This window comes from Nicotiana attenuata, unplaced genomic scaffold (genome assembly GCF_001879085.1).
Source record: "Nicotiana attenuata strain UT unplaced genomic scaffold, NIATTr2, whole genome shotgun sequence".
In the NCBI taxonomy this organism is placed as follows: Eukaryota; Viridiplantae; Streptophyta; class Magnoliopsida; order Solanales; family Solanaceae; genus Nicotiana; species Nicotiana attenuata.
In genome coordinates, this window is record NW_017670563.1 from 517,889 (window position 1) to 543,924 (window position 26,036).

Below are 26,036 nucleotides of genomic sequence, written 5' to 3' on the forward strand. Positions count from 1 at the left end.
TCTCTTTAGCAATCCAGAATCTTGAGAGGTGAGACGTTTAGTTACAAGTCCAAGTACCCGTGCTAATGGTCTAGAACTTGCCCCGAATGTTTGTCTAGGCGAAATTCTAAGTATAGCTTGGCTTGAGAAATGATCATAGGCTCTCCTTGATTTGAAATCTTCCATGGCCTACCAATATGATATCCCTAGTCAACCCCGTTGAGCCGAAGCCCTTTTTCTTTCAATAACCACGTTACAAGCCTTCATCCGTTTTATAATGACCCTATCTTTGCACCTGATCTTTCCTTAGCATTTTTGAGAAATAATTGGTAAAAACATAAGTTTGAGGGAGAGAAGAGGAGTATGAATGTGATGAAAGGTACAAAGAAGAGGAAGAAATGAAGAAAAGGGAAGGCAAAGAAATGAAAGAAAGAATAAAAAGAAAAATGCCAAAAAAAAGTGAATAAAGTGAAAAGTTGAAGGGAATCCAAAAGAAAATAAGGAGGAAAGGCTGAAGTAAATAGAAAAGGAGAAAAATGAATGTCATGCTCAAGAAAGAGTGACATTACGTCTCTCTAGTTCCCCCGAGGAAGAAGAAAATGACTCCAAGAGTCGAGAAAGCATGAGCCGAAAAGAGAAAATGGAGTTCTTAAGGAAAGATGAAACCATTCTATTCCAACAAGTCCTACCTTGATCCAAAAGCCTTCATTACATCCCACAAAAGCCCTCCATGATTTCAAGTTGAGTGAGCTTACATTAGTGGTGATTTACATGAGGGGCAATGTTATGGTACTTAAAGCCGGACTTGTGACGTTCTTTTGAGAGAGATGAACGAACTTTTCACAATCCTTGTTTCGAGTGCTACATGCTAAAGTGAGATTTGCTAATGGAGAGTAGAGGAGGAGGAGTTTGGGATCCACAATGACCTACATGAAAGAGCGAGCTTCCTTGATGAATAAAGTCAACTCTTGATGCTCTAGTGTCACACTAGAACTATTGTACTCAAAAAGCCAAATAATTGTGTTGTTGATAATTCATATGTATTGTGGGTAATTGTTGGTCCCAATTGATGTGTAATTGATTCACCTTAGGCTTGCTGAAATATCCCATTTTCTAGTGAAGGTGGGAATTGCCTTATTTGCTTGAGGACAAGCAAAAGCTTAAGTTTGGGGGAGTTGATAAGTAAGGATTTTGACCGCTTATTTGCTCTCTTTTACTTGCGTTTTAACTCACAAATGCTTAAAGGTATTCTCAAAAACTAACAAAATGTGCTTACTTGCAGGAATATTGGGAAAACGAGCCAAAGAAGACAAAAGCAACTCATAAAGGAGTCTAAAGTGAACAAGAACCAAAACAGGGCAAAAGAGCTAGCAGTGCGGCCGCAGAAGGGAGATTCAGAGAGTGGTGTTTTGGCCAGCTCAGGGAGTGTGGACCGCAGTGAAATTGTGCGGCCGCAGAAGATCAAGAGCGGCCGCATCCATTATTATCCGGTTCGCAAGATTGAAGATTCAGAGAGCTGGAAAGTAAAGGAGTGCGGACCGCATCACTTTTGTGCGGCCGCATAATCCTAAGTGCGGCCGCACCCACTTTTATGCGAACCGCAGAAGCATGAAGTTTCAAGCCCAAATTCCTAAGACTGCGGACCGCACGATAATTTTGCGGCCGCAGAAGCCCATTGTGCGGACCGCACCAGAATTATACGGCCGCACAACCTTCGCAGCGATATTTTTGTCGGATATTTTCAGCTTAGTATAAATAGAACTTTTTGTCATTTTTAGGTTAGGTTTAGTTTGCAGAGGTGCACCCGAGCCGTTTTATTTACTTCTTTGAGTAATTTTGTACTAGATTGACTTCTAAACATTAGATTTTCTTTGTTTAATCAATTATTATGTATTCTCTCTTAATTTCTTCTTGTATTTCATTATTTTTCATGAGTAGCTAAATCTTTAGCTAGGGTTGTGGCTCAACCCTAGTGTGGGTACTTAATGGGTATTTAATTTTAGGGCTTGTTTGTGATTGGTTTAGTGATATTTAGCCTTGTTTATGCTTAAATTCTAGAATTAATGGTTGCAAATATTGATTCATGCCTATTTGACCTAGTCTTTTCTTGAGAAAGAGAGACTAAGTTTAGGAAATCTTGGCTAACAAGGAATTGGGGTGAATTCAAGAAATTGCTAGCCCCAATTAAAGGGTCAAATCTAGAGATAGTAAGACCCGACTTGAGCATATATCACTTGATTTGTGCAATACCCATTTGGGCTTGAGAAAGCCAAATTGGGCAAAATCACTCAACTACCGAGAGGTATAGAGTGAGCAATTGCGTGTGATTGCTATATTATGAACCCGATAAATCAAACTTGCCCTATAGTTTATAACCCGTTAGGTAGCCACCTAGGTGGAAGTCACGACCCTAGATTCCTTTATCATTTGAAAAACAACCACAACCAAAAACATTATCTTCTAGTTTATTACTTGCAATCAGTAGCTAAAAGTAGAAATAGAACCAACCAATGAATATGAGGAAGTGCAATCTAAGGCACATCATACATTTACTCTAGTTATATACCTAATCCCACATCTAACTCCATGAGTATTACTGCTTCGACCGCCTCACTACCTATAATCTTGGTGTGAGTTTGGGCGACATCACCAATCATTTATGATTGGAAGCCAACGTTCTGTGAAAAATTCCAAGTCATTGGGCATAAGTTGTCACGACCCAAATCGATGGGCCGCGACGGGCACCCGGTACCTTACTCAACCGAGTACCTACATAACGTATCTTTTCATGTCATACTATCATAGATAATTGAGCCAGAAGGCTGCCGTGAGATAAAGTAGAATACAACATGTGATACCAACTTATACACAAGACATACGGGCCTATAAGACCAAAATAACCACTCGTACACTGAACATAGGCCGACAAGGCCGTACAATCTTTTACGTACATGACATCTATCTACAAGCCTCTAAGAATACATATTTTTCACAAAGGTCGGGACAGAGTCCCGCTATACCAAGAAATACACGTCTAAATAATACTAACCAAACAAGCAACTCCGAAGCAAATGGAGAGCACCAACATCTTCCGCTGAGTTGATAGCCTACTTGGAGGGCTCTCGACCTGTCTATCGGGACCTGCGGGCATGAAACGCAGTGTCCCTAAGAAAAAGGGACGTCAGTACAAATAATATACCGAGTATGTAAGGAATGAAAATTAGTAAATAATAGGCATGAGAGAAACATGGAGTAAAAGACTCGACATGTACGTTTGCACAACTCTGTGATCACTTCATACTATAAAGTCATGCATATGTGTGTAAATGTCATACCATGCATGAGTATATGCATTCATAACATCATCAAGCCTCTGAGGGCATCCCATCATATCATCTCGACCACTGTGGGCAAATCATCAATGTATACCAGCTGATCAGGTGGTGGTGCTTATAAGCATATATAACGCCATTTGGTCATTCGTCAATGTACATGAATGCAATACATGAGAAGTATGCCAATAAAATCTCTTGGAATGTCATACGACCATTATGCTTTTGAGTAATATCACGTAATAAACTTTATCAACTTACGTATTTTCTAAGACCCATGAACAGATGATAAAATAGTAGAACATATGGGGGATCAAGAACATAAGCAACTCTAGTATTTCTATGAATAGAGTCATTTATGGAAATTGTGCATTTGCTTGTTTCGTTTGTATCGTATAGATCATGCCAAAAGAAAGAAGGGATAGCCTTAACATACCTGGAGTAGGAAAAAATCAGTATGATATTCTTGGAAAAGGTTGCACCGTATTCTTTTAGAATCGCAAAATCTCACGTTGCTACGGTGCTAAGAAATCTCATTGGAATCGTTGTTTTTCAAAATTAATATCCGTTCTTGTTGGAGTGAGATTTACTTACGTTCTTGTAAATGTTTGGATTTAGGAAGAAAGTATAAGCTTACCTTGGTTAATTTAAGGCCAATGAAGACCACAATCCCAACTTTCAATGTCTTGATAGACTTTACGTAAGTGTCATATAAATGACACTTTAGATGCCACCTTTCATTTTGTAACATGAGTCATTTCAATTTGCATGGGGGGCTGCCACCTCATGCCCTTAAACTCTATCCAATATAATTCCTTAATTAATTGGGTAATATCCCATTATCCAATAATTAACCAATCACCCACATAATCAAGAATTATCTCAAATTACTTAAAATACTACTCACTTTTAACATACCTTGTACATCCTACTATCATGGTCATATAGTACCTTGTATGGCACTAATCCATAAATATCAGGTATTATAGCTCGGACGGCATTTTATCCCAAATTGCCAAGCTTTTACGAAAATTCATTTTCTTCGATTTGCTTACCCTCTCACCTTCACGAATTTACTCATCACTTGTTTGAAATAGCATAATGCTCATAATCTTCAAATAATCTTGTCCTTGAAATAAGGTCAATTATCTTACGACAATTCCGCGTATAATACTACAGGGTGTAACATCGTCGTGATATAATACTGCAAAGCATAACATCATCGTAATGTAATACTGCAAGGCGTAATATCGACATAATATTATGGGGCGTAACATCATTCCCCCCTTTGGAACATTCGTCCTCAAATATTGAATGATGCTCTTATCATCTTCGTAACTGATAGCTCTTGTGAATACATTAATACTCTCCTTGCCATTTAGGCAATTGTTCTGTGAATAAATCCAAAGGTTAGGACATTCCCCCCTTTAGGCCTCTTTCTCACGCCATGACTTGTGGCCGGAATCCTTCTAATCTTGTAACTGTTGCTACCTTCTTTTATGCAGCCTCTATGACAAAGACTTTGTGAGTGTGCCTATGCGACTTTTCTCTCCTTTTTGCTCCAGCTTCTAGCCAATCCCTAGGCCTTACTTTGCAAACATATACAAATCTTGATAAAATGTCCCTCTAGGCATCTGTAGGTATGCTAAAGTCCTTCGCTCGGTACTTTGTCGAACTTGCGAATATTGTTATACCTTATTTCATAGATCCGTTTATCCATTCGTATGGCTTTACTACATCTAAGTAGGTCATACTATACCATAACTCTTATTTTGATTTATCGTTACTGAGGTATGCTACCAAACTCCAAGTTACTCCTGTGCTTATCCTATATGTATAAATCTAAGTCCTTTAACGCTTCTTTATACGTGTTCATCTAGAGGACGGAATCCTTCTCCTTTCATACATTGGAACTTTATCCATCTATTGTTAATTCACCTCAATATTGGTCTACAGTCTATTACTAATAACTTGAAACCTCTTACGTAATCACTCGGGCTCACGTTCCATCGAGGAACATCTGGAGTAATTTCCATAACCGTATTTCATAACATCTCAATATGATTCACCTTACGTGGGTGTTTTAATCCTGTATAATTCATGAAATCCCTTTCTTTTCTTCGTTCAAATCATTACTCAATCGAAGGCCCAAACGTCATCCTTTATCTATCACAATTACACCCTCATTCTATTACCAGGGCAGCATTCCATCTCTTCTAAATGCTATTAGTCTTAGACTCCTTTGAGTTCATTCAGGCTATAGTGAGCTTTGTATAACTTAGAGAAACCATCTGCTCTTCTTGTTTTCATGGGCTTAATCCTGAGGACTTATCCATTTTCATTACCTTCTGTGACGACCCGACCCGTCGTCTCAGGTGTTACTGCTTCGTTTCTCCCATTTTATGTTTCCTTATGTTTCCTTATCGGTACGTGGTGTGTTAGAGTTAATTGGATTGGTTTTGATAAGAAGTGAGACACTTAGTCTCCTTAAGGAAGGCTTAAGTTGGAAAAGTGAATCGGATGTTGACTTATGAGTTAGAAGGCTCAGATGTGATTTCTGGTGATTCGCTTAGCTTCGGGAAATGATTTGTGACTTGGGAGTGCAATCGGAATTGATTTTGGAGGTCCGGTGTAGAATTAGGCTTGAATTTGAAGTTAGTATTTTGGCGAATTCCGGTTGATAGGTGAGATTTCGATCCGAGGGTCGGAATGGAATTCTGAGAGTTGCTGTAGCTTCGTTAGGTGATTTTGGATATGTGTGCAAAATTTCAGGTCATTCGGAGGTGTTTTGGTCGGGTTTTTGATCGAATGCGTAATTCGGAAGTTTTTAAGAAACTTAGGCTTGAATCCGATGTGATTTGATGGTTTTAGCGTTGTTTGAAGTGTTTGAGGATTGGAACAAGTTTGAATAAGGTATTAGGATGTGTTGGTGTTTTTGGTTGAGGTCCCGGGGGCCTCGGGGTGAATTCGGGTGGTTAAACGGAAGGTTTTTGGAGTTAATTGCAGGTTCAACCTTGCTGGTATCTGTTGGTTTCGCACCTGCGGTTATGGGACCGCAGGTGCGGTCTCGCTGAAGCGATTGGAAGATGCGCAGTAGCGGAAGTCTTGGCCCTTGCCAGATTCCGCAGGAGCGGAAGGAGGACCGCATAGGCGGCCTCGCAGAAGCGAGCTAGGCCTCGGAGGAGCAGAATTTGGAACCCTGGTCAGGTTCCGCAGAAGCGGAGCATTGGATCGCTTAAGCGGTCCCGCAGATGCGATTGGGGACCGTAGAAGCAAAAGGTTGCCTTAAGTGAAAGGTCCGCAAAAGCGGACGTTGACCGCATAAGCGGAAGCCGCAAAAGCGGTACTGGAACCGCAGAAGCGAAATGCCTGGCAGTTAAGTGAAATTAATCATCTTCGCGAATTTTTGAAAGAACAACATTTTGGACTTCGGACTAAGGAGATTTTGGGCGATTTTTGAAGAGGGTTTCGAGGGCTATCATCAGGTATGGATCCTTGGACTTAGATTATGATATTATTGTGTATAAACATGGATTAACACTGAAAACCCAAGGAATTAAAGGGTAAAAATGGAGGTTAGGGCTTGAAACTTAAGAAAGTTAAACTAGGGATTTGAGGGGTCAAACGAACTCCGATTTTGGTGAATTTTATATGTATGGACTCGTGGCGAGACGAGGAATCTGGTGATGTGAATTTCGTAATTTTTCGAGAAGTGGGCCCGGGGCTCGGGTTTTGCTAGTTTCGAGATTCTTGCTAATTTTCGGTTGTTTTCGTTTGGTAGTGTTCCCTTAGAATATTGTGATGTATTCGCTCTGATTTTGGTTAGATTCGACGCGTGTGGAGGCCGATTCGAGGGGCAAAGGCGTTGTGAGCTAGGGATTTCACCGGTTCGAGGTGAGTAATACTTGTAAATGATATCCTGAGGGTTTGAAACCCCGGATTTGCACATCATAGTGTTGTATTGTGGTGACTTGCACGCAAGGTATGAGCGTGGGGTAGAGCACCGTTGGGGATTGTGAATTGGTCCGTCCCGGTTGTTGATTTTACTGCGTAATTGACTGAAACCTACTTGATGCTATCGTGATTTGGGTTTCGTGCCGATTATTTGAATCCTTTAGGGATTATTATCACTGTTTTCATGACACTTAGCATATTAAATGATTTCAGTCCTGAGTTAAACCATGTTTTGAAATGTGCAGTCATATTGCTAAAGTTTAAAGACTTAAATTGCATTTTTCTGATGTTTTGAGTTAAAAGCTATTACTTGACATTGCCCGAGTGGCTCATTTGCATGTTCTGGACTGAGGATGGATCGGGCTGCACGCCGGATCAATGCTATGATGATATTGCGCTTGGGCTGTAGGAGCCCCTCCGGAGTCTGAACCCCCACAGTGAGCGCGGGTACCCAAATGGATCGAGCTGCGCGTCGCAGCGGTCATATGCATTGCATTGCATTCATGCATTGGTTCCTATTTGTAATACGTGTCATGACATTCAGCACTCTCATTTCATTGGCATTCATGCTACATCTTGCACTGTTTACCAGACGCCCTGGTGTTAATTGTTAGTGGAGTGTTGTGCCCGAGGGGCTGACTTATGTGCGGACTTGCACTATCTGATTACGCATTCATTTGCTTGACTGTTGGAAAAGGATATTTTCAAAAGAGGTTTTTAAACTGAGTCAGATATTTTCTAAAGGATTTTTCACGATTTTTTTTTACTGTTTTCTCAAGGGGTTGTACTGTCTTATATAGCATGATGGAGTGCTCTTACGTGGTTTCTTGTCTCTCAGTTATTATTTACTCTTATTACCACTGAGTTGGAAGTACTCAATTTACTCCCTGCACCTCGCTTGCAGTTGCAGGTAATGTTCACCCGGTAGCGGGTGATTAGCGGACTGAAGGTATTACTAATGTAGCTGAGCAAGGTGACCGCCAGCGTTCGCGGCACCGTACTTCATCTTTTGGATTCCAGATTTCATTTTATATATATATATATATATATATATATATATATATATATATATATATATATATATATATATATATATATGACCCTGTTGTTGTGTTCCTACTTCTTAGATGCTCGTGACTTGTGACATCCCGGTCGGGTAGTGATTAACGGTTTCTAATGCCATTAAGTTGTATCTTCCATTCATTTATATTTAATAATTGTTAATGAAAGGATTTGGGTTAGTTGGCTGGCCTTGTCTTCACGAGAGGCGCCATCACGACCGGGTATGGGAATTGGGTCGTGACACCTTCTCACTCTCCCTTTCTTATCCTTACTCATGTATTCTAGAACCTTGTCGCTTCACCATACAATAGCTTGCGACCTACACATATCTATTTATATTACTTGCAACCTTTCAACTTGCTTGCATCATAGATTTCCTTATGTCATTTTGGAACATCAAGCGTGACATCACATCGTCTCTAACTCTTATTTACTCTCTTAGTCAGGCTTTTCGATACCTAGACCATAGGCTAGAAGATATGCTACTGACGACCCGCTATTATTCCTGGATACTGAATCCCCGCGCTTCTAGCCTTCTATCCGAAGTATGGACTATTCACAACCTTCTGCATTTGGTATCTCGTACGTTGTTCACCTTTACCTTACTTACCTTAAAATGTCGCATCACATCTTCTATCTCTTTCATGACCTCCCTTTCACATAGGTCTAATTCACATCCACAACTCAAAGCTTTATTATAATACTCGCACCTTTGGTGCATACACAATCTGGTGGGAGCTTCGTACTGACTTCTTATGAGGCTGGTGCTTTTCTAACCGGCTTTATTATAGAGCCGTCATAGACTATGGCTACTGTACTATCTCTCTGGTACCCTTGATATTTAAGAGTGATCCTGCAATGTTCTCAATTACGAGGTCTATAATTTTCTAGGTCCAATAATCAAACTCCTGATTTACTTAGTTGATGTAACTCTTTAGTTTCCTCTTCCCTCTGATCAACCTTCATGTAGGCTTAAGCTATCTCATGGTCTGTGGTACATGGTATTAGTTATTATGTTTAGCCTTTCATGGGCGCTATGGAATATCCATGATATAATCCTTTAAAAATTCAATCTATGACCTGGGCTCAATTCTTTCTTTTAACCTATATCGGAATTGTCCACGGCTGTATATGTTGCATGTATAAAACTCCAAACTCTTAAGTGCGTCCATAACATAACTAACTCTGGATCATTATGCGAATAATTCCTTTTGTTCCTTCTCAGCTTTTTTTAAACGTAAGCTTTTACTTTTCCTGGTCTTTCTTCCCCCTTTCATATGCATACTTAGCTTATCTTAGTGCCCACACATATTGAAATTCCATACAACTCATATGATCTTGGATATCACTTCTGATTTTACTTCCCGTTCATTAGCCACAGTAAGTGTCATTTTCTTATGGAGTGCATACAATGTTGTTGTGAGACTATTGTTATAAGACCATTTCCTCCTTAGGTCACTGAGCTTTAGGTTGAAGCCTTCTTCCTTACTTCCTCAGCTAGTCTTCATTGTAGTATTTAGGGAGGACCCTCTGACTTTTGTAAAGCTGTTAGCTTATCACATCGCATACTCGATGAAATTTTTGATGTCCTTCCGCGCCTATAATTATCCCTAGTTACTTACTTCCACACTCATGTGCTCGTATGGTTGCTTCTGAACTGAAGGTTTGACTGTCTTCCCAGTGGCACTCTCTTTTATCCCCGTAACATTCATACGGTACCTTTAACTACCCTAACTCCTATCTGAAGATTTCTCAAGTATTGCAATGACATTACTGCGAGGCTGAATTCACTATATTAGGTTTTACTATGTTTATCTTGCACGATCTCCCGATTCGTCTGTAACCTCCTGTCTAGCCATAACTAGGCTCTTCCTAAATCAACTACCAACTACTTGTTGGCCTATTCTCATATTGATAACCCACGCAATCTTTCTTGGGTTATTTCCTTTGTCTTAACTTACCTTTCGCACTGGCTCCTTATTTATCAATAACATCTCGGGTAGGAACCCTTACTTCCTTTCCTTGACGTCGTGTTTGAATAATGTTCTGGGATCATAACATATCTGTAGGATTTGAATAAGTGCAATCACATCCCTTTCTCATTTTTATCGCATTCTTCCTTTACCATTCCATAATTACTAGAACCACTTAATTCTAACATAATGCCACATCACTCTATATTCCCCCCTTTAGGGGAGTACTAAGAATTGGAGCCACGACGATCTACCCATAGATGTTTTACCTCTTCCTCCTTGGCGTATTTTCACATCATCGATGACCCTTACCCGCCTTGCGATAATCCTTCTATACTAAGGATAACAAAATTCCTTACCCACGAGGGTGACACTTAATGTAGCTGGCACATACAGTCTCTTAAGCTTAACTTTTCTCGCATTGCTTGCTTTAGGGAAGCATCTTCCTGAATGACCATTCTCTGAATTTCTCATGAATCTTCTTCTGTTTTCCATTCTATCGTCGTTGGAACGCAATCTCTAAAATTCTAATGATGTCGACTATTATCAAATCACTCAGTCCCTAATTCATGTTTAGTTTATCTTGTTCACCGGTCCATACTGATTTCTATTACTCTAGGATCTAACTTTTCCTTCTGGTAGTCGCGTTGGAGTCACGAACTTAATTCTCGAAATGAGGACATGACTGTATGGCCTATACTCTTTTGTTGTCCTAAGACCTGTCACCTCTTGTCTCTTCCTTCACTTTACTATAGATTCTGTAATATTGTCATCTTTTGATCTACCGTTGTCATCCATGTATCATATCTTACTCATAATGCTTCATTAACTCTTTTCTTATTTCCCGCTAACAGTTATGCCTATCACTTTATTCTAAAAACTCGAACAAGACATTCTTTTGCTTTTAGCTCCCCTTTGCTCCATCCAATGGCTCTTCGGGTTGCTTAACGTTCTTGCTCTACTAAGGACGCGAGCCACACTAAGGTAATATTTATCCCTTCAAGGTTTCAAGTGTCTATCTTCGTAGCACTCATATCTAGTTGTACTTTTTTAGAGTGCACCATCTAGGTTTCTCTCAAGGAGATCCAGTACCACGTTTGCACTATCCTGCAGAAATGTCAACTAATTCTACCAATTCATCCCCTATTTTGGGTTACTCTAACCCCAGCTGGGTCCTGATAACCCGTCCTTCTCTTAAGCTATATTTGTTAGCTCCCTTAGGGCATAACTGAGAGCGGTGTGGCCGATTGCACGTACATCTGTCACTGTTGAAGGTAATTCAAAATGCCTATATCTCCCTTCTTGAATGGTAAATAATGATAATTGTTGTTAACTGGGTACCTCGTACCCTTTTTTACCTTGCTTCTTGTACTTGCTGAAACTTGTGTCTACCTTCCGATTCTGTTATTCCTTTTTACCGTAAGAGTGGATAAGTATTCTTGCCTTAAAACTCCTTGTCAAGAACCTTACACCTTTTAGTACACACATGGTCTGCTAAAGATCTCATATTTACTCACCATAAGCATAATGTAAAAATCGAGTTCCTCTGACTCAACACTTCCACAGCTTATATCTCCTACCGACCATCTTTCTGAATGTAAGCATCATTGTATTACGAATAAGATAGAGTTTAGGAAATTGAGTTCTTACAACTGAGCTCTACTACACGATCTAGAGTAAGAAGAAAGAGTGACAGTCCTGAATGTCCTGTAGCCTCCTGCTTATAAGTGTGGTGCACGACACTCCCATAAACAAGACTCTACTAGACACAACTTATAGACTCCCTAGGACAGAACTGCTCTGATACCACTTTTGTCACGACCCAAACCGATGGGCCACGACGGACACCCGATACCTTACTCAACTGGGTACCTACATAACGTATCTTTTCATGTCATACTATCATAAATAGCTGAGCCGGAAGGCTACCATGAGATAAGTAGAATACAACATGTGATACCAACTTATACAAAAGACATACGGGCCTATAAGACCAAAATAACCACTCGTACACTGAACATAGGCCGACAAGGCCATACAATCCTTTACGTACATGACATCTGTCTACAAGCCTCTAAGAATACATAATTTTCGTAAAGGTCGGAACAGAGTCCCGCTATATCAAACAATACACGTCTAAAACATACTAACCAAAGCAAATGGAGCGTACCAACATCTTCCGCTGAGTTGATAGCCTACTTGGAGGGTTCTCGACCTGTCTATCGGGACCTACGGGCATGAAATGCAGCATCCCCAAGCAAAAAGGATGTCAATACAAATAATATACCGAGTATGTAAGGAATGAAAATTAGTAAATAATAGGCATGAGAGAAACATGGAGTACAAGACTCGACATGTACGTTTGCACAGCTCTGTGAATCACTTAATATTATAATGTCATGCATATGTGTATAAATGTCATACCATGCATGAGTATATGCATTCATAACATCATCAAGCATCTAAGGGCATCCCATCATATCATCTCGGCCACTGTGGGTAAATCATCAATGTATACTAGCTGATCAGGTGGTGGTGCATATATATCGTCGCAACCTTTTCACATATCCCATATACATATAAGATACATATATACGTGTATGTAATGCCATCAGGTCATGGGTCAATGTACATGAATGCAATGCATGAGAAGTACGCCAATAAAATCTCTTGGAATATCATACGACCATTATGCCTTTGAGTAATATCACGAAATAAACTTTATCAACTTACGTATTTTCTGACACCTATGAACAGATGATAAAATAATAGAACATATGGGGAATCAAGAATATAAGCATCTCTAGTATTTCTATGAATAGAGTTATTTATGAAAATTGTGTATTTGCTCGTTTCATTTGTATCGGATAGATCATGCCAAAAGAAAGAAGGGATAGTCTTAACATACCTAAAGTAGGAAAAAATCTGTATGATATTCTTGGAAAAGGTTGCACCGTATTCTTTTAGAATCACAAAATCTCACGTTGCTACGGTGCTAAGAAATCTCATCGGAATCGTTTTGTTTCAAGATTAATATCCGTTCTTGTTGGAGTGAGATTTACTTCTGTTCTTGTAAATGTTTGGATTTAGGAAGAAAGCTTATAAGCTTACCTTGGTTAATTTAAGGCCAAAGAAGACCACAATCCCAACTTTTAATGTCTTGATAGACTTTACATAAGTGTCATTTGTATGACACTTTTGATGCCACCTTTCATTTTGTAACATGAGTCATTTCAATTTGCATGGGGGGCTTCCACCTCATGCCCTTAATCTCTATCCAATATAATTTCTTAATTAATTGGCTAATATCCCATTATCCAATAATTAACCAATCACCCACATAATTAAGAATTATCTCAAATTACTTAAAATACTACTCACTTTTACCATATCTTGTACATCTTACTATCATGGTCATGTAGTACGTTGTATGACAGTAGTCCATAAATACCGGGTATTATAGCTCGGACCGCATTTTATCCCAAATTTCCAAGCTTTGACGGAATTTCATTTTCTTCGATTTTCTTACCCTCTCACCTTCACGAATTTACTCATCACTTGTTTGAAATAGCATAATGCTTATAATCTCCATATAATCTTGTCCTTGAATTCAGGTCAATTATCTTACAACAATTCCACGTATAATACTGCAGGGTGTAACATCGTCGTAATATAATAATGCGAAGCGTAACATCATCGTATTGTAACACTGCAAGGCGTAATTTCACCGTAATATTGCGGGGCGTAACATAAGTGTCAACAAGAAGGAAGAAGACAGGAGCAGCAACATAAGGATCGAGCGAAAGAAAAGAGGGGACAAAGAAAATAGTGCTACAATGGATTACAAAAGACAAAGGAAAAGCAAAGCAACATGTAGAAGAGGATCATCTGACAAAGCCTAACCAAGATAACCTTCAACAGGTGGAAACAAATGCAATGACAAGAGTCACAGAAGCAGGACAGAATTCAGGGGTGGTGAAGACCAATATGCAACTGCAACAGAAGGATACAACCCCAGTGGCAGCAAACATGAGCAAGAGTGAAGCAAGAGCAAGACCAGAACTAAACTACATCAACTTCCTAGTACCAGGTTCAGTGCTAGTGAAGAATGGGTTTGAAGTATTGAATAGATATGTGAAAGTGGCTCAATCAGAACCTCCTGATATAGGAGGTAGAACAAAACGATCAATATGACTTGGCTTGTGTGGAACATACGAGTATTGAATAAGAGATATAAGCAGAAGGAAGTAAGAAATATATTGAAAAAAATAGGAATAGTTGCACTAGTAGAAACAAGGGTCAAGAAGAATAAGGCTGGAGCTATAATTAAGAATATAGCCCAAGGATGGGGATGGTTACATAACTACTCAATAGCTAGTAATGGTCGAATATGGGTGTTATGGGACACTAATAGGTACCAAGTAAATAAGAAAGCAGAAGGAGCACAAATAATTCACTGTGAAGTAAGAGGACATACTGCAGAACTGGAGTGTGAGATTACTGTCATCTATGGTTTCAATACTAATGAGCAGAGAATGGAGCTATAGGAATCCCTGAAAACACTAGCTCAAATCATTACAGTACCTTGGCTAGTGTTAGGGGATTTTAATGCATTGTTGTGTTCAATGGATAGACTGCTTGGGAATACAGTCCATCAGGCTGATATACAAGATTTTGCTGAATGCATTCAAACAACCAACCTGAGTGAACTATCATGGAGAGGTGACTACTACACTTGGACAAACAAGCAACAAGTGGAGGATAGAAATTTTTAGTCGAATTGACAGAGCATTTGGCAATTATGAATGGATGATGAAATGCGGCAATATAATAATGGAGTATGGTCTGCCAGGGATATCTAATCATGATCCAATGTTTCTTCTTATGGAATCTGATCAGTTAACCATAAAAAGTCCATTTAGATTCTTCAATGTCTGGGAAGATCATCAAGAGTTTGAACAAATGGTAATAGACACTTCGAAACAAATAAGTGATCCCTGGGCCATGAGATGCATATGGAAAAAACTGAAAGCACTTAGACCAAGACTAAGGCAGCTGAACAACAATGAATTTAGAGGTGTGACTCAGAAGATAGAGGATGAAAGGAATGAACTTATGGCAATTCAAAGCAACCTACAGCAGATATATAATGAAGATATGCTGGAACAAGAAAAGACTACACTACAGAACCTGGAAAAGTGGTCAATGATCGAAGAAAGCATTTTGAAGCAGATAGCTAGAGCTAAATGGATACAATTAGGAGATGCAAACACAAAGTATTTCTCAGCTGTAATGAAGGAAAGAACTCAAAAAAAAATAGATAAGAGAGCTGACAACTCTAGATGGAAGGAAGATTAATGAGCCTAAAGAGATCAAAGAAGAGGCCATCAAGTTTTACAAGAGTTTAATGGGAACAACTGCAGGAAGCCTTCCAGCAGTAAGCTGAGCTATAATGAAAAAAGGCCAAATGCTAAATCAACAACAAAGACTGATGCTATGTGCAGAGGTGACAGAGAAGGAAATAAAATCTGGACTGAAAGCCATAGCGGATGACAAAGCTCCAGGAGTATATGGATATAATGATGTCTTCTTCAGAAAAACATGGCACGTCATTGGTGAAGAGGTGACTAAAGCAGTGAGGGAGTTTTTCTCAACTAGAAGAATGTATAGAGCCATTAATTGTACAACCATTACCCTGATCCCAAAGACTAATAATCCAACAACAATCAAAGAGCATAGGCCAATAGCAAGGCTACAAAAAGTATTTGACAACATCATTTGTATATCTCAGGCTGGCTTTATTCCAGGGAGAAAAATAGGAGATAACATCATCATGGCCCATGATTAATCAAAGCTTATACAAGGAAACATGTGTCACCAAGATGTATGATCAAAATAGACCTCCAGAAGGCCTATGACTCGGTTGAATGGAGCTATTTAGAATAAATTATGAATCTACTGGGGTTCCATGGTAAGTTCATAGCATGGGTGATGGAATGTGTAAAGACTATGAACTATACTATAATGGTGAATGGTGAACCAACAGACCCTTTAATGCTGCAAAGGGACTCAGGCAAGGAGATCCTATATCTCCCTTCATGTTTGCAATTGTAATGGAATATCTGAGTCGCAACTTAAAGGTGATGACTAAGAAGAAAACATTTTATTATCACCCTAGGTGTGCAAAGTTCGAAATAACCCATCTATGTTTTGCTGACGACCAGCTGATATTCTCAAGAGGACATTTCTTCAATAACAGAAGTACAACATAGTTTCAACCAGTTCTCAAAGGCATCAGGTTTACAAGCAAATTTAGGAAAGAGCTCCATTTATTTTGGAAGTGTACCACAGGTTGAACAAGAGTTGATACTGAGCCAACTGGGTTCACAAAAGGGGCACTACCATTCAAGTATTTGGGAGTTCCTCTATCTACAAAGAAGCTGACACTAATACAATGGCAACCCCTCATTGAGAAAATAGTGGCAAGAATTACATCATGGATAACAAAAAAACTGTCATATGCAGGAAGAGCTAAACTGATAAAAAGTGTACTATTTGGGGTTCAATCCTATTGGGCACAATTGTTTGCACTACCAGCAAAGGTGATGAAAACAGTGGAAGGGTTCTGCAGGAGCTACTTATGAACATGCAACAATGTAATAACAAGGAAAGCATTGGTCACCTAAATCTGTTCTCCAAAAAGTAGTGGAGGATGAAATATGATAAACTTAAGACTATGGAACAAGGCAGCTATAATAAAGTTGTACTGGGATCTTGGAAGCAAAAAAGACATGCTTTGGATAAGGTGGATACATACATACTATATAAAAGGACAACAGATGGATCATATAATAGTGCCAAAACAAGCAAGCTGGATGGTGAGGAAAATCCTGGAAGCAAAGAATATCCTAGAGCTGGAAAGCATACATGTTTGCACAGGAAAGAGTGTCATTAATCAAATCTATCTACATTTGCTGGGAGAACAATTCCATGGAAGTGTATGATGTTTGGAAATGTTGGAAGATCAAAAGCTCGATTTACTCTTTGGCTACAAATGCAGAATAGACTGCTAACATCAAATAGACTGAATAGATGGGGTATGGAGGTAGAGAGCAAGTGCAACCTATGTCACCAAGCAGAGGAATCTAGAGATCATCTCTATGTGGAATGTGACTACATGAAGGCAGTGATGAACAAGCTAATGCAATGGTCACATAGCCAAAACATAGCGTTAGGGGATTGGGAACAACGTGTGTATGAAGTGATCAGGAGAGCTAAGAGGAAATCACGAGAAGCCCAATTTTTCAAGATGTTATACACAAAGGCAGTACATTGCATATGGATTGAGAGAAACAAAAGAATATTTGAGAAGATAAGTATAGGATAGGAAAGAATAGCAAAGGAGATTGCATGTGTATGTTGTGCGCGAGCTCCTCCTAGAATAGCTGAAATATTACATAGATATAGATTCTAATAGGAAGTCTAGGAAGAGGTCTGAGATTCATTTGTAAATATGATAACTAGCTGAGTTAGCTAGCTACGGCTCTTTGTACAGTTATTTCTAGTGATTAATACAAAAAGTTAGTTACCAAATAAAAGGTATATTTATGTTTAAAAAGATTATTAATTGTGTACAAATATTAATTTAGAACCTAGTTACTAACACTTGAATTAATTATTCTAAACTTCAGAACCCATAAGATTGAGATTATGGGTAGAATTGTAAAAAAAAAAAAATTACTAGTATATTTATTATATCATGCATTGCTCAATTGAACACTATCCTTCATAAGGTAGGGGTAAGGTCTGCGTACACATTATCCTTTTCAAATCCCATATGTGCAGTTGCACTGAATTTGTTGTTGTTGTTGTTGTTGCTGCTCAATTCAACAGTAATCAGTCTTTCTAATCATTAACTAACTCCTAAATGAATCATAAACCAATATAATAGAAAAATTCACCACTAAAGGTTGTATTCGAGTGACAAGTATTCCTCTACCCTTATCAAATCTTTGGTATACGGCATGCTTTTGCCCCCCAAAGTTTGACTTTACAGTGCAAATCAAATTAAAATAGTCGGATACCGGATACCGGGTGCATAAAAAAAAAGACTAAACTTATGTTAGTTAAACCGAAATGTTTTTTCTGTTGGTTCCTTAAACAGATATTAAACATGTACTATAACAGCAATAATCATGTCTAGGGATGAATATAAGTTGGTTCTTGAACTGCAGATCTACAATACTGAATTTCTATCTGCAAAAATAAATAGTGGTAAAGATCATTGTTCAAAAAACTTGGGCCTGTCAGTTTTAGCTGTTATTCGGTTGTATGGGTCATATTGATTTTAAATCATATAGTACGAGATAAAACAATAATCTAATGTCTCTTATTAAGAAATTTTTATGTAATTAATCAATATCAAATTCTTGAAACTTTTTTCTAACTCGATGTAATATGTGTTGGTAATCTACGGAATACTTTGAAGCTTGAGGTGTGTTAAAAGCATTCTCTTTAGGACAATATAAAAACACATTCAACAAAATATAAAAACGTCACACTTAAGATACAATAAAAGAGATTCAATAATTTATATATATACAAAAAACTTTTACGTAGTACAATTTTTGGCAAAGGTGATTCAATTTGAACTTCCCTTCACGGAAACTAGCTCCGCCACTGCTTAAGAATCCAATATAAATAGATTTCCCATGATTCAACAATTTTTTCTAGTATAAACTAGCTAATATCAAAATTAATTAAGAATAACTTTACAAACGAAAAGGAAAGAGTTTTTCTGTTGCAAATTAATCACAGTCGTCATCTTCTTATTGATAAAGGGTACTGTCAAATATAAGTTTTTGCTAGTTGCATATATACAGCCACTTTATACAAACATCTTTTATTTCGATCATGCATCGCTTAATTAAGTCCGTCATCTATATATAATCATAATTTAATACTCCCTCTGTTCGACTTTGCATGACATAAGTCAAACTAACTAATTTGTGAATTCGAACATACAATCTCAAGTTTTTCAAAAGAAAACTTACATATTCTTGAATTACGTAAAAAGTCATCCACTATAAGTAGCATATCACTAGTTAACAATCCCCAAAAAAAAATGTTTGCAAAACAAACTGATCAAAAGAAAATTCCTACAATTCTCCAAATTATAACGGTGTGTCATATTATAAAATAAAACATTAGAAGTTCTTTCTTAATGCTTTATTTTTTATTTCTTATTACGCATTGTTTAATTTCACGCTTCCTAGTACATGGTCAATTTAAAAATAAAAACTAGAAAGCCATTGCAAGTTATTATTAATTGAATAAAATAATACCCGTGGCTTTTGTAATCCACAATGCACGTATGTTTCACGCTTCGTAGATAAAATAATACATGCTCAATTAAACAAAAGCCATGGATAGTTAATTGAATAAAAGAAGAGCCATTTTAACACTATATATATTTGCTCAAGCAATTACATTCTCACATAATTTCCAGGGACTCTTAACTATTATCTCTTCTCCTTTTCTTCATAGATACTCCACATTAAAGTACGTAAACTTATAGTAATGGGTATCTCAGCTTGTTTTGTTAGAGTTGTTGTTGTCGTCTTAATTGTTCTTCTTGTTAGTGATATAGAGCAGACATCTGGTATGGTTGGCAGGCGATTGCTTGGTGCAGGTGCAGGTTCCGGCGGCGGAAGTGGTGGTAGGGAATTGATTTCTGTCCGTGCAAGTTTCCGCAGTGCTATGCCGCCTACCCATGGAAGGTTCGGTGGTTGCGCTAATGCTACAAGTGTAGGTGTCGGTGTTAGTGCAGGTGCAGGTTCCGACGGTGGAAGTGGTGGTAGGGAATTAATTTCTGTCCGTGCAAGTTTCCGTAGTGCTATGCCGCCTACACGTGGAAGGTTTGGTAGTTCCGTTAATACTACAAGTGTAGGTATCGGTGTGCGTGCAGGTGGAAGTTTTGGTGGTTCCGATAATGCTACAAGTATAGGTGTCGGTGTTAGTGTAGGTGAAGGTTTCGGTGCTAATGCAGGTGTAAGTTCCAGTGCTGCTGGTATGGGTCAGAATTCGACCTCACGATAATTAACGAGGCTAATTCCGTTTTAAGTTAATTCATGATTAATTAATGGCACGACCACTCAGAATTGACGATGATCAACCCGCATCTGGTTCGATCGACAAGGCCATGGCCTACCCGCCACCATAAAGGCGAGATCCCCACGTGGTCACGGTCACTTATCGCCAGCTCACGAAGCCCACAGCTATAAATACCCAGAGAGAGAACCCTAGAAAGGGGGCTGCTTCTTCACCACTATGGACAAGAGAGAGAGAGAAGAGAAAAACATACCCATCTTATGGGAAGTGAAAACACCATTGTAAGGCTCTTAACCTCTTCATGGAGAGACAGACCAAACCAATATTATCAATAAAGGCTTTTAATGTTTCTCCCCCTAATCCTGAGTACTTATTTTCGTTTCTTTCATTTGGTCCAACGGATTATTACGATTTGCTATGATTTTTCCGTGATTCATATGTATTGTTTTATACTCATAAGATATGTAATAACTTTTGAGCAAACAATTTGGCGCCGTCTGTGGGGATTTCCTAGCAAAATCGCGTAGTTCTTCCCTGGACCAAAAGCAAAGAAGCGCCAAACTCGAAGGGGAACTCGAACATCTCAAATCAAGATCTAAGTCCCCTCTCTCTCTCCAATCTCAGATAGTGCAAACAAGAAGGGGCCCCATCCCTTCCTAAGGGAAAGTCTCTGTAAGGCACACGAGCTCCGGTCAGAAACCGGCACGGAGATATCTCGAGCCGAGAGTCGCCTCAGGACAGCCTATATACCCTGGTTGGGAAGACAACGGATAAGCCGCTCAAGGTCTCGAATCCAAAACGAGTTTCAGCACTCAATACCCACAATATCAGACTCAGGCTACGCGCCTTCGCCATCAAAATCAACCAAATTCAACAACACTTGAACTGGGACTCAGGTTATGTACCTTCTTCATCAAAATCGAAAAAGTTCAACTACGGTTGAACCAAGACAGGCTATGCGCCTTCACCAAAAAGTTCAACTACGGTTGAACCAAGACAGGCTATGCGCCTTCACCAAAAAGGTCAACTACGGTTGAACCAAGACAGGCTATGCGCCTTCACCAGCAAGTTCAACTACGGTTGAACCAAGACAGGCTATGCGCCTTCACCAATAAGTTCAACTACGGTTGAACCGGGACTCAGGCTACGTGCCTTCACCAAAAAGTTCAACTACGGTTGAACCAAGACAGGCTATGCGCCTTCACCAAAAAGTTCAACTACGGTTGAACCAAGACAGGCTATGCGCCTTCACCAAAAAGTTCAACTACGGTTGAACCAAGACAGGCTATGCGCCTTCACCAAAAAGTTCAACTACGGTTGAACCGGGACTCAAGCAATGTGCCTTCGCCACCAAATTTAACAAAGTCCAACCACGGTTGAACCAAGACTCGGGCTATGTGCCTTCGTCATTAAAACCAACGAGCTCGACCTCGCTCGAACTACAAGGAGGGACGCCTTCGTCCTCAACATTAGCAAGTTCAACCGCAGTTAAACCGAGACTCAGGCCGAACGCCTTCATCTGTGAAAGCAAAGCCGACCTCCAACAAATCGAAGCGCAGGATAGGCACCCTCGCCATTCAAGTAAGTTCTCCCAACTCGAATTAAGATTCGGGCCGCGTAAAGTTCGGCCCCGGTCAAACTACGAGGCCGCGTTTTTTACCATCACGACCGGTAGTTCGACCGCGTCCGAACTGGGACTAAGGCTAAGCGCCGCTATCGCCAAATAACGGCTAAGACTCGCCCGCACCGAGTTGAAAAAGCAAGGCCATCAATTATATTATGGCTAAGGCCATCACCACCAACGGTCGACCTAGATTCGACTGCGGTGGGTAAACGACCCGACGACAGTCGAAGTTGCCTTTATGGCTAAGGCCGTCGATTCTATCACGACTAAAGCCGTCGATCTAAATTCGACTAGGGCCGCAAACGCCGACGGTCAACAAAAAGCACAACAAAAACTCTAAAAAATGAAAGAAAAACAGTGACACAAAACAAGCACAAGGCAGGCCATGGAAAAGAAAATTTATATATTTACAGAGTCAATTGCGGGTCATCCCCGCTTACACCCGGCCAAGGCCGATCAATACAGGAAATAAAAAAAACAAGAAACACTTAAACGCCAAACGGCGAACAAGACAAGAAAAAATGCATAAACATCTTTTTACTCGGCGCCGTCTGCGCCACCGTCTACACCAGCGTCAGCCTCTGGCGTCGCCGCGTCAAAACCACAGTCGGCACGTGCCTCACGAGCCTTCTGACGCGCCCCCTCGAAAGCAGCTTCGGTCACGACGCCGGCCTCCCACAAACTCTTATATACATCACGGTTGGCCTCGGAAAAGACCCAAAGTTCTCGAGCCTGGCTGGAAGAAGCGGCTTGATCCCGTAGCCGCTGATTCTCTTCTTCTAAAGCTGTGATCTGGTCCGCCATGACCTGGGCGTCCTGCTCAAAGACCCCAATCCGCTCCTCGAGACTCGCTTCTCTAAAGGCCGCAGCATCCCTTTCCAATGCCCGTTGGGATTCGTGCACGCGGATAGCTTCCTTCAACGCCCCAGCCCTCGACGAGGCATCCCTCACTTGAAGCTTCAATGCCGCGACTTCACCCTCCAACGCGGTCACTTTCCCGCTCCATGCCGCAGCGGCCTCCGACGCCTTGGCCTCGCCCCGGCGCTCGCACTCAGCTGCGACCCTCTTTACCGCTTCGAACTCCTCATCCTTTCGGCGGAGCTGCTCCTCGAGAGCACTCGTCCTGCCAAGTATTTGCTGCATCTGAAGCTCCCGCCTCGCAAGCTCTTCGACCAAGGCCCGGCTGCGAGGATCATTCCTCAAGCGCACGCGCAACTCTCGGCACTGATCTCGGTAGCGGCGATACTTCTCCAGCGCCTGCAAAAATATCCCCGAGCGGACCTTGGCTCGACGGATGCTCTCCACCTCCAACAGATAAGACTGCAAAGCAAAGGCAACGATTAGAATAAACTTAAGGCAAAGAAGAAGCGAACCGACGTAATAGTACATACCCTCAGCCCATCACGGCTACTTCATTCATCAGTCTGACATCAGTAACGCCCCTCAACGACGCATTCTCGGCCTCCGAGCATAGCGGCTCGAACTGCGGCACCAAGCTTTCACCTTGGAGCAATAAGTTCAATTCCGAGGGAACCTGATGAAGCGAGATCGCCCCCCTGCGCGCACCGCTGAATTGGTGGAGCCTTCCTGGAACATACGGACGTCGTCAGGATCCAAGTCGGATTCAGACTCATCCTCACCCCCTACAGCATCTCTCCCCCCTTCAGCCGCCGGCGAAGTGGAACCTCCCGCCGCAACCGCCGAAGGAGCGCATGGCTCACTCACATTAGCAGCCGCTGAGGAACTACCTCCCGTCTCAGCGACTGGAACCACCAATTGAGTCGCCGAAGAAACGGTATCATCACGACCTGAACCAACCCGGGCAACCCCCATTGTTTGTCCGCCCTCAAGGGCAGGCGCCGCAGCCGCACTCCTCTCCGCGTCTGCCGGGGGGGAGTCCAAATTAATTACCACAGGAGGAGCCGGCGCAAACGCGACCCTACGCTTTATCAACGGCCTCTCCTTCTCCCCATCTGATGACGACTCCGCCCTAGGGCGCACAACCCCCGATGGCCCCTCATCCCGAAGCGCGGACCGCGCTGGAGAGGAAACCGCTGAAGATTCAACTGATGCCGCCCTCGGTATTGAGTGCGACACAGGCGCCGCAGTAAGACGAGCGACTGCACCCGGTCGACGAAAGGCCAACTGAGGGGCCCTGACGCGGCGCGCCCTCCCTGATCACAGGAAAACAAAGTTGATGAATAGAGTTGAAACAAAGCGAAACAGAAGAAGAAATCAATTTTTTACCTGCCACAGGCCTACGGCCATGCCTCTCCCAGAAAGACGTCCATGTGCGTATCCCCGCCGTATGGAGGAGTACGGCCTCGACCCACTCACGTATCCAAGATAATGGGGCCAGCGGCGACCTGTCGGCTACAAAAACAACACGAGTTAACGCTTGTGATCACAAATCATAAAGAGGGGAAGAAAAGGGAACTCAACCACTAAAGAACTTACGCGCATGGTTCCAAGCCTCTGGGAACCCAGTAGCATCCGCCACCAGGTGCTTGGTCCTGATATAAAAGAAGTGCTCGAAAGGGCGAGGTTCGACCTCGTCATCCAATCTCATGACCACGCCCCTCGACCCACGAGGGCACGCCTGAATCATGGTGCCACGGACTCTCTGGGAAGCGTAGAGACTCAGCACATGCTGCAGCGTGACCTCCCTACGGGCCAATTCCGCGTACTTGATGAACATTGCCAATAATTTGTAGAGGGAAGGAGTGAGATGACCCGGGAACACCCCGTAATAACGGCAGAAATCCACCACCAGCATTGGGAGCGGGATCTTGAACCCCAACCTGAAAGGATAGGCGTAAAAAACGCAGTATCCCCTGCGGTCGGTGTGGACCCTCTCCTCGCTTCTAGCAAGAATGATGTCTGCATGGGTGGGAATGGCCCCCTGTTCCCGTAATCGGGCCATCCCAATCTCCCCCATTAACGGGGCTTCATCCACCGGTTCCACTCCACCGTCGACAGTGAAATCAATCGCCGGACCTCCGGGCCGAGGAACTACCTCGTCAACCGACGGAACTTCTCCGGTCTCTATCTGTTCTGCACCTCCCATTGCCCGAGGTGGCCCTTCAACTACCGGAAAGTCTATCGGAAGAGCATCGTGGGAAGAACTACCTGTCATTATTGATCTACTAAAGACAAAGGTTATCACAATCAAAGGAAAGAAAGGAGAAGATGAATTTGCGAAACGAAAAAGTTTCCTCAGAATCTCTCTCAGATGAACAATGAAGATATGAGAAATGAATGCCTCAACCCACCTTTATAGGCAACATAAATGGCTTTCGCGAAACCCAATAGCCATCATTAACTGCACGACCAACCGTAAAACGGTTCGGTTCTGCCGAAGCAAGCGTCATTATGACAAGCTCCGCAAAGCGACTTCTCAGCCATCCGCCAACGTACTGCCGTCAGAATAATCGCTACGGCCTGCGAATGTTGAAAGAATGTGCCGTACGCCTTCAAAATTCTGGACGTGACCAAATACGTACCCGGCGCATACTCATTCCCTACGGCCATCTCCAATATATGAAAGGCTACGGTCATCTCCAACGTGTAAACGGCTAAGGCCACCGAGCACGTATCAAGCGTGCCCTCATTCTCCTCGGCCGCACAACATACGACCCGTCCGCCACGGCCGACGGGTACGCTTCCAAAACAAACGTAGGGATCAGAGCACAATGCAGCTCGACCTCACCCTAAGTAAGTTAAAAGGGTGCCTTCGCCCAGGAGGAGAGTTCGACCTCGATCGAACGATGACTTGATAGCCCAATAACAGGATACTAATACTCTACAAGGCTAAGGGCCATCGCCAAAAAGAATTCGGCTTCGACCGAAGCAACAGTCGACATCGCCATCCGTGTTTCTCGAAATATAGCCAATGGAATCCGCTCATCGAGCTCGGCCAAGGCCCGACCTCAATAAGCGGAGGGACTAACTGTATGGGTCAGAATTCGACCCCACGATAATTAACGAGGCTAATCCCGTTTT

The 26,036-nt window shown here is 41.5% G+C and overlaps 1 protein-coding gene across 1 annotated transcript; it reads left to right on the plus strand.

Moving 5' to 3' along the window:
- Positions 1 to 19,879: 19,879 nt before the first annotated feature.
- On the plus strand, positions 19,880 to 20,398 carry LOC109241005 (glycine-rich cell wall structural protein 1-like). Its single transcript, XM_019407713.1, has one exon. The coding sequence runs from the start codon at positions 19,880 to 19,882 to the stop codon at positions 20,396 to 20,398; it is 519 nt and encodes a 172-aa protein (XP_019263258.1).
- The last annotated feature ends 5,638 nt before the right edge of the window (positions 20,399 to 26,036 follow it).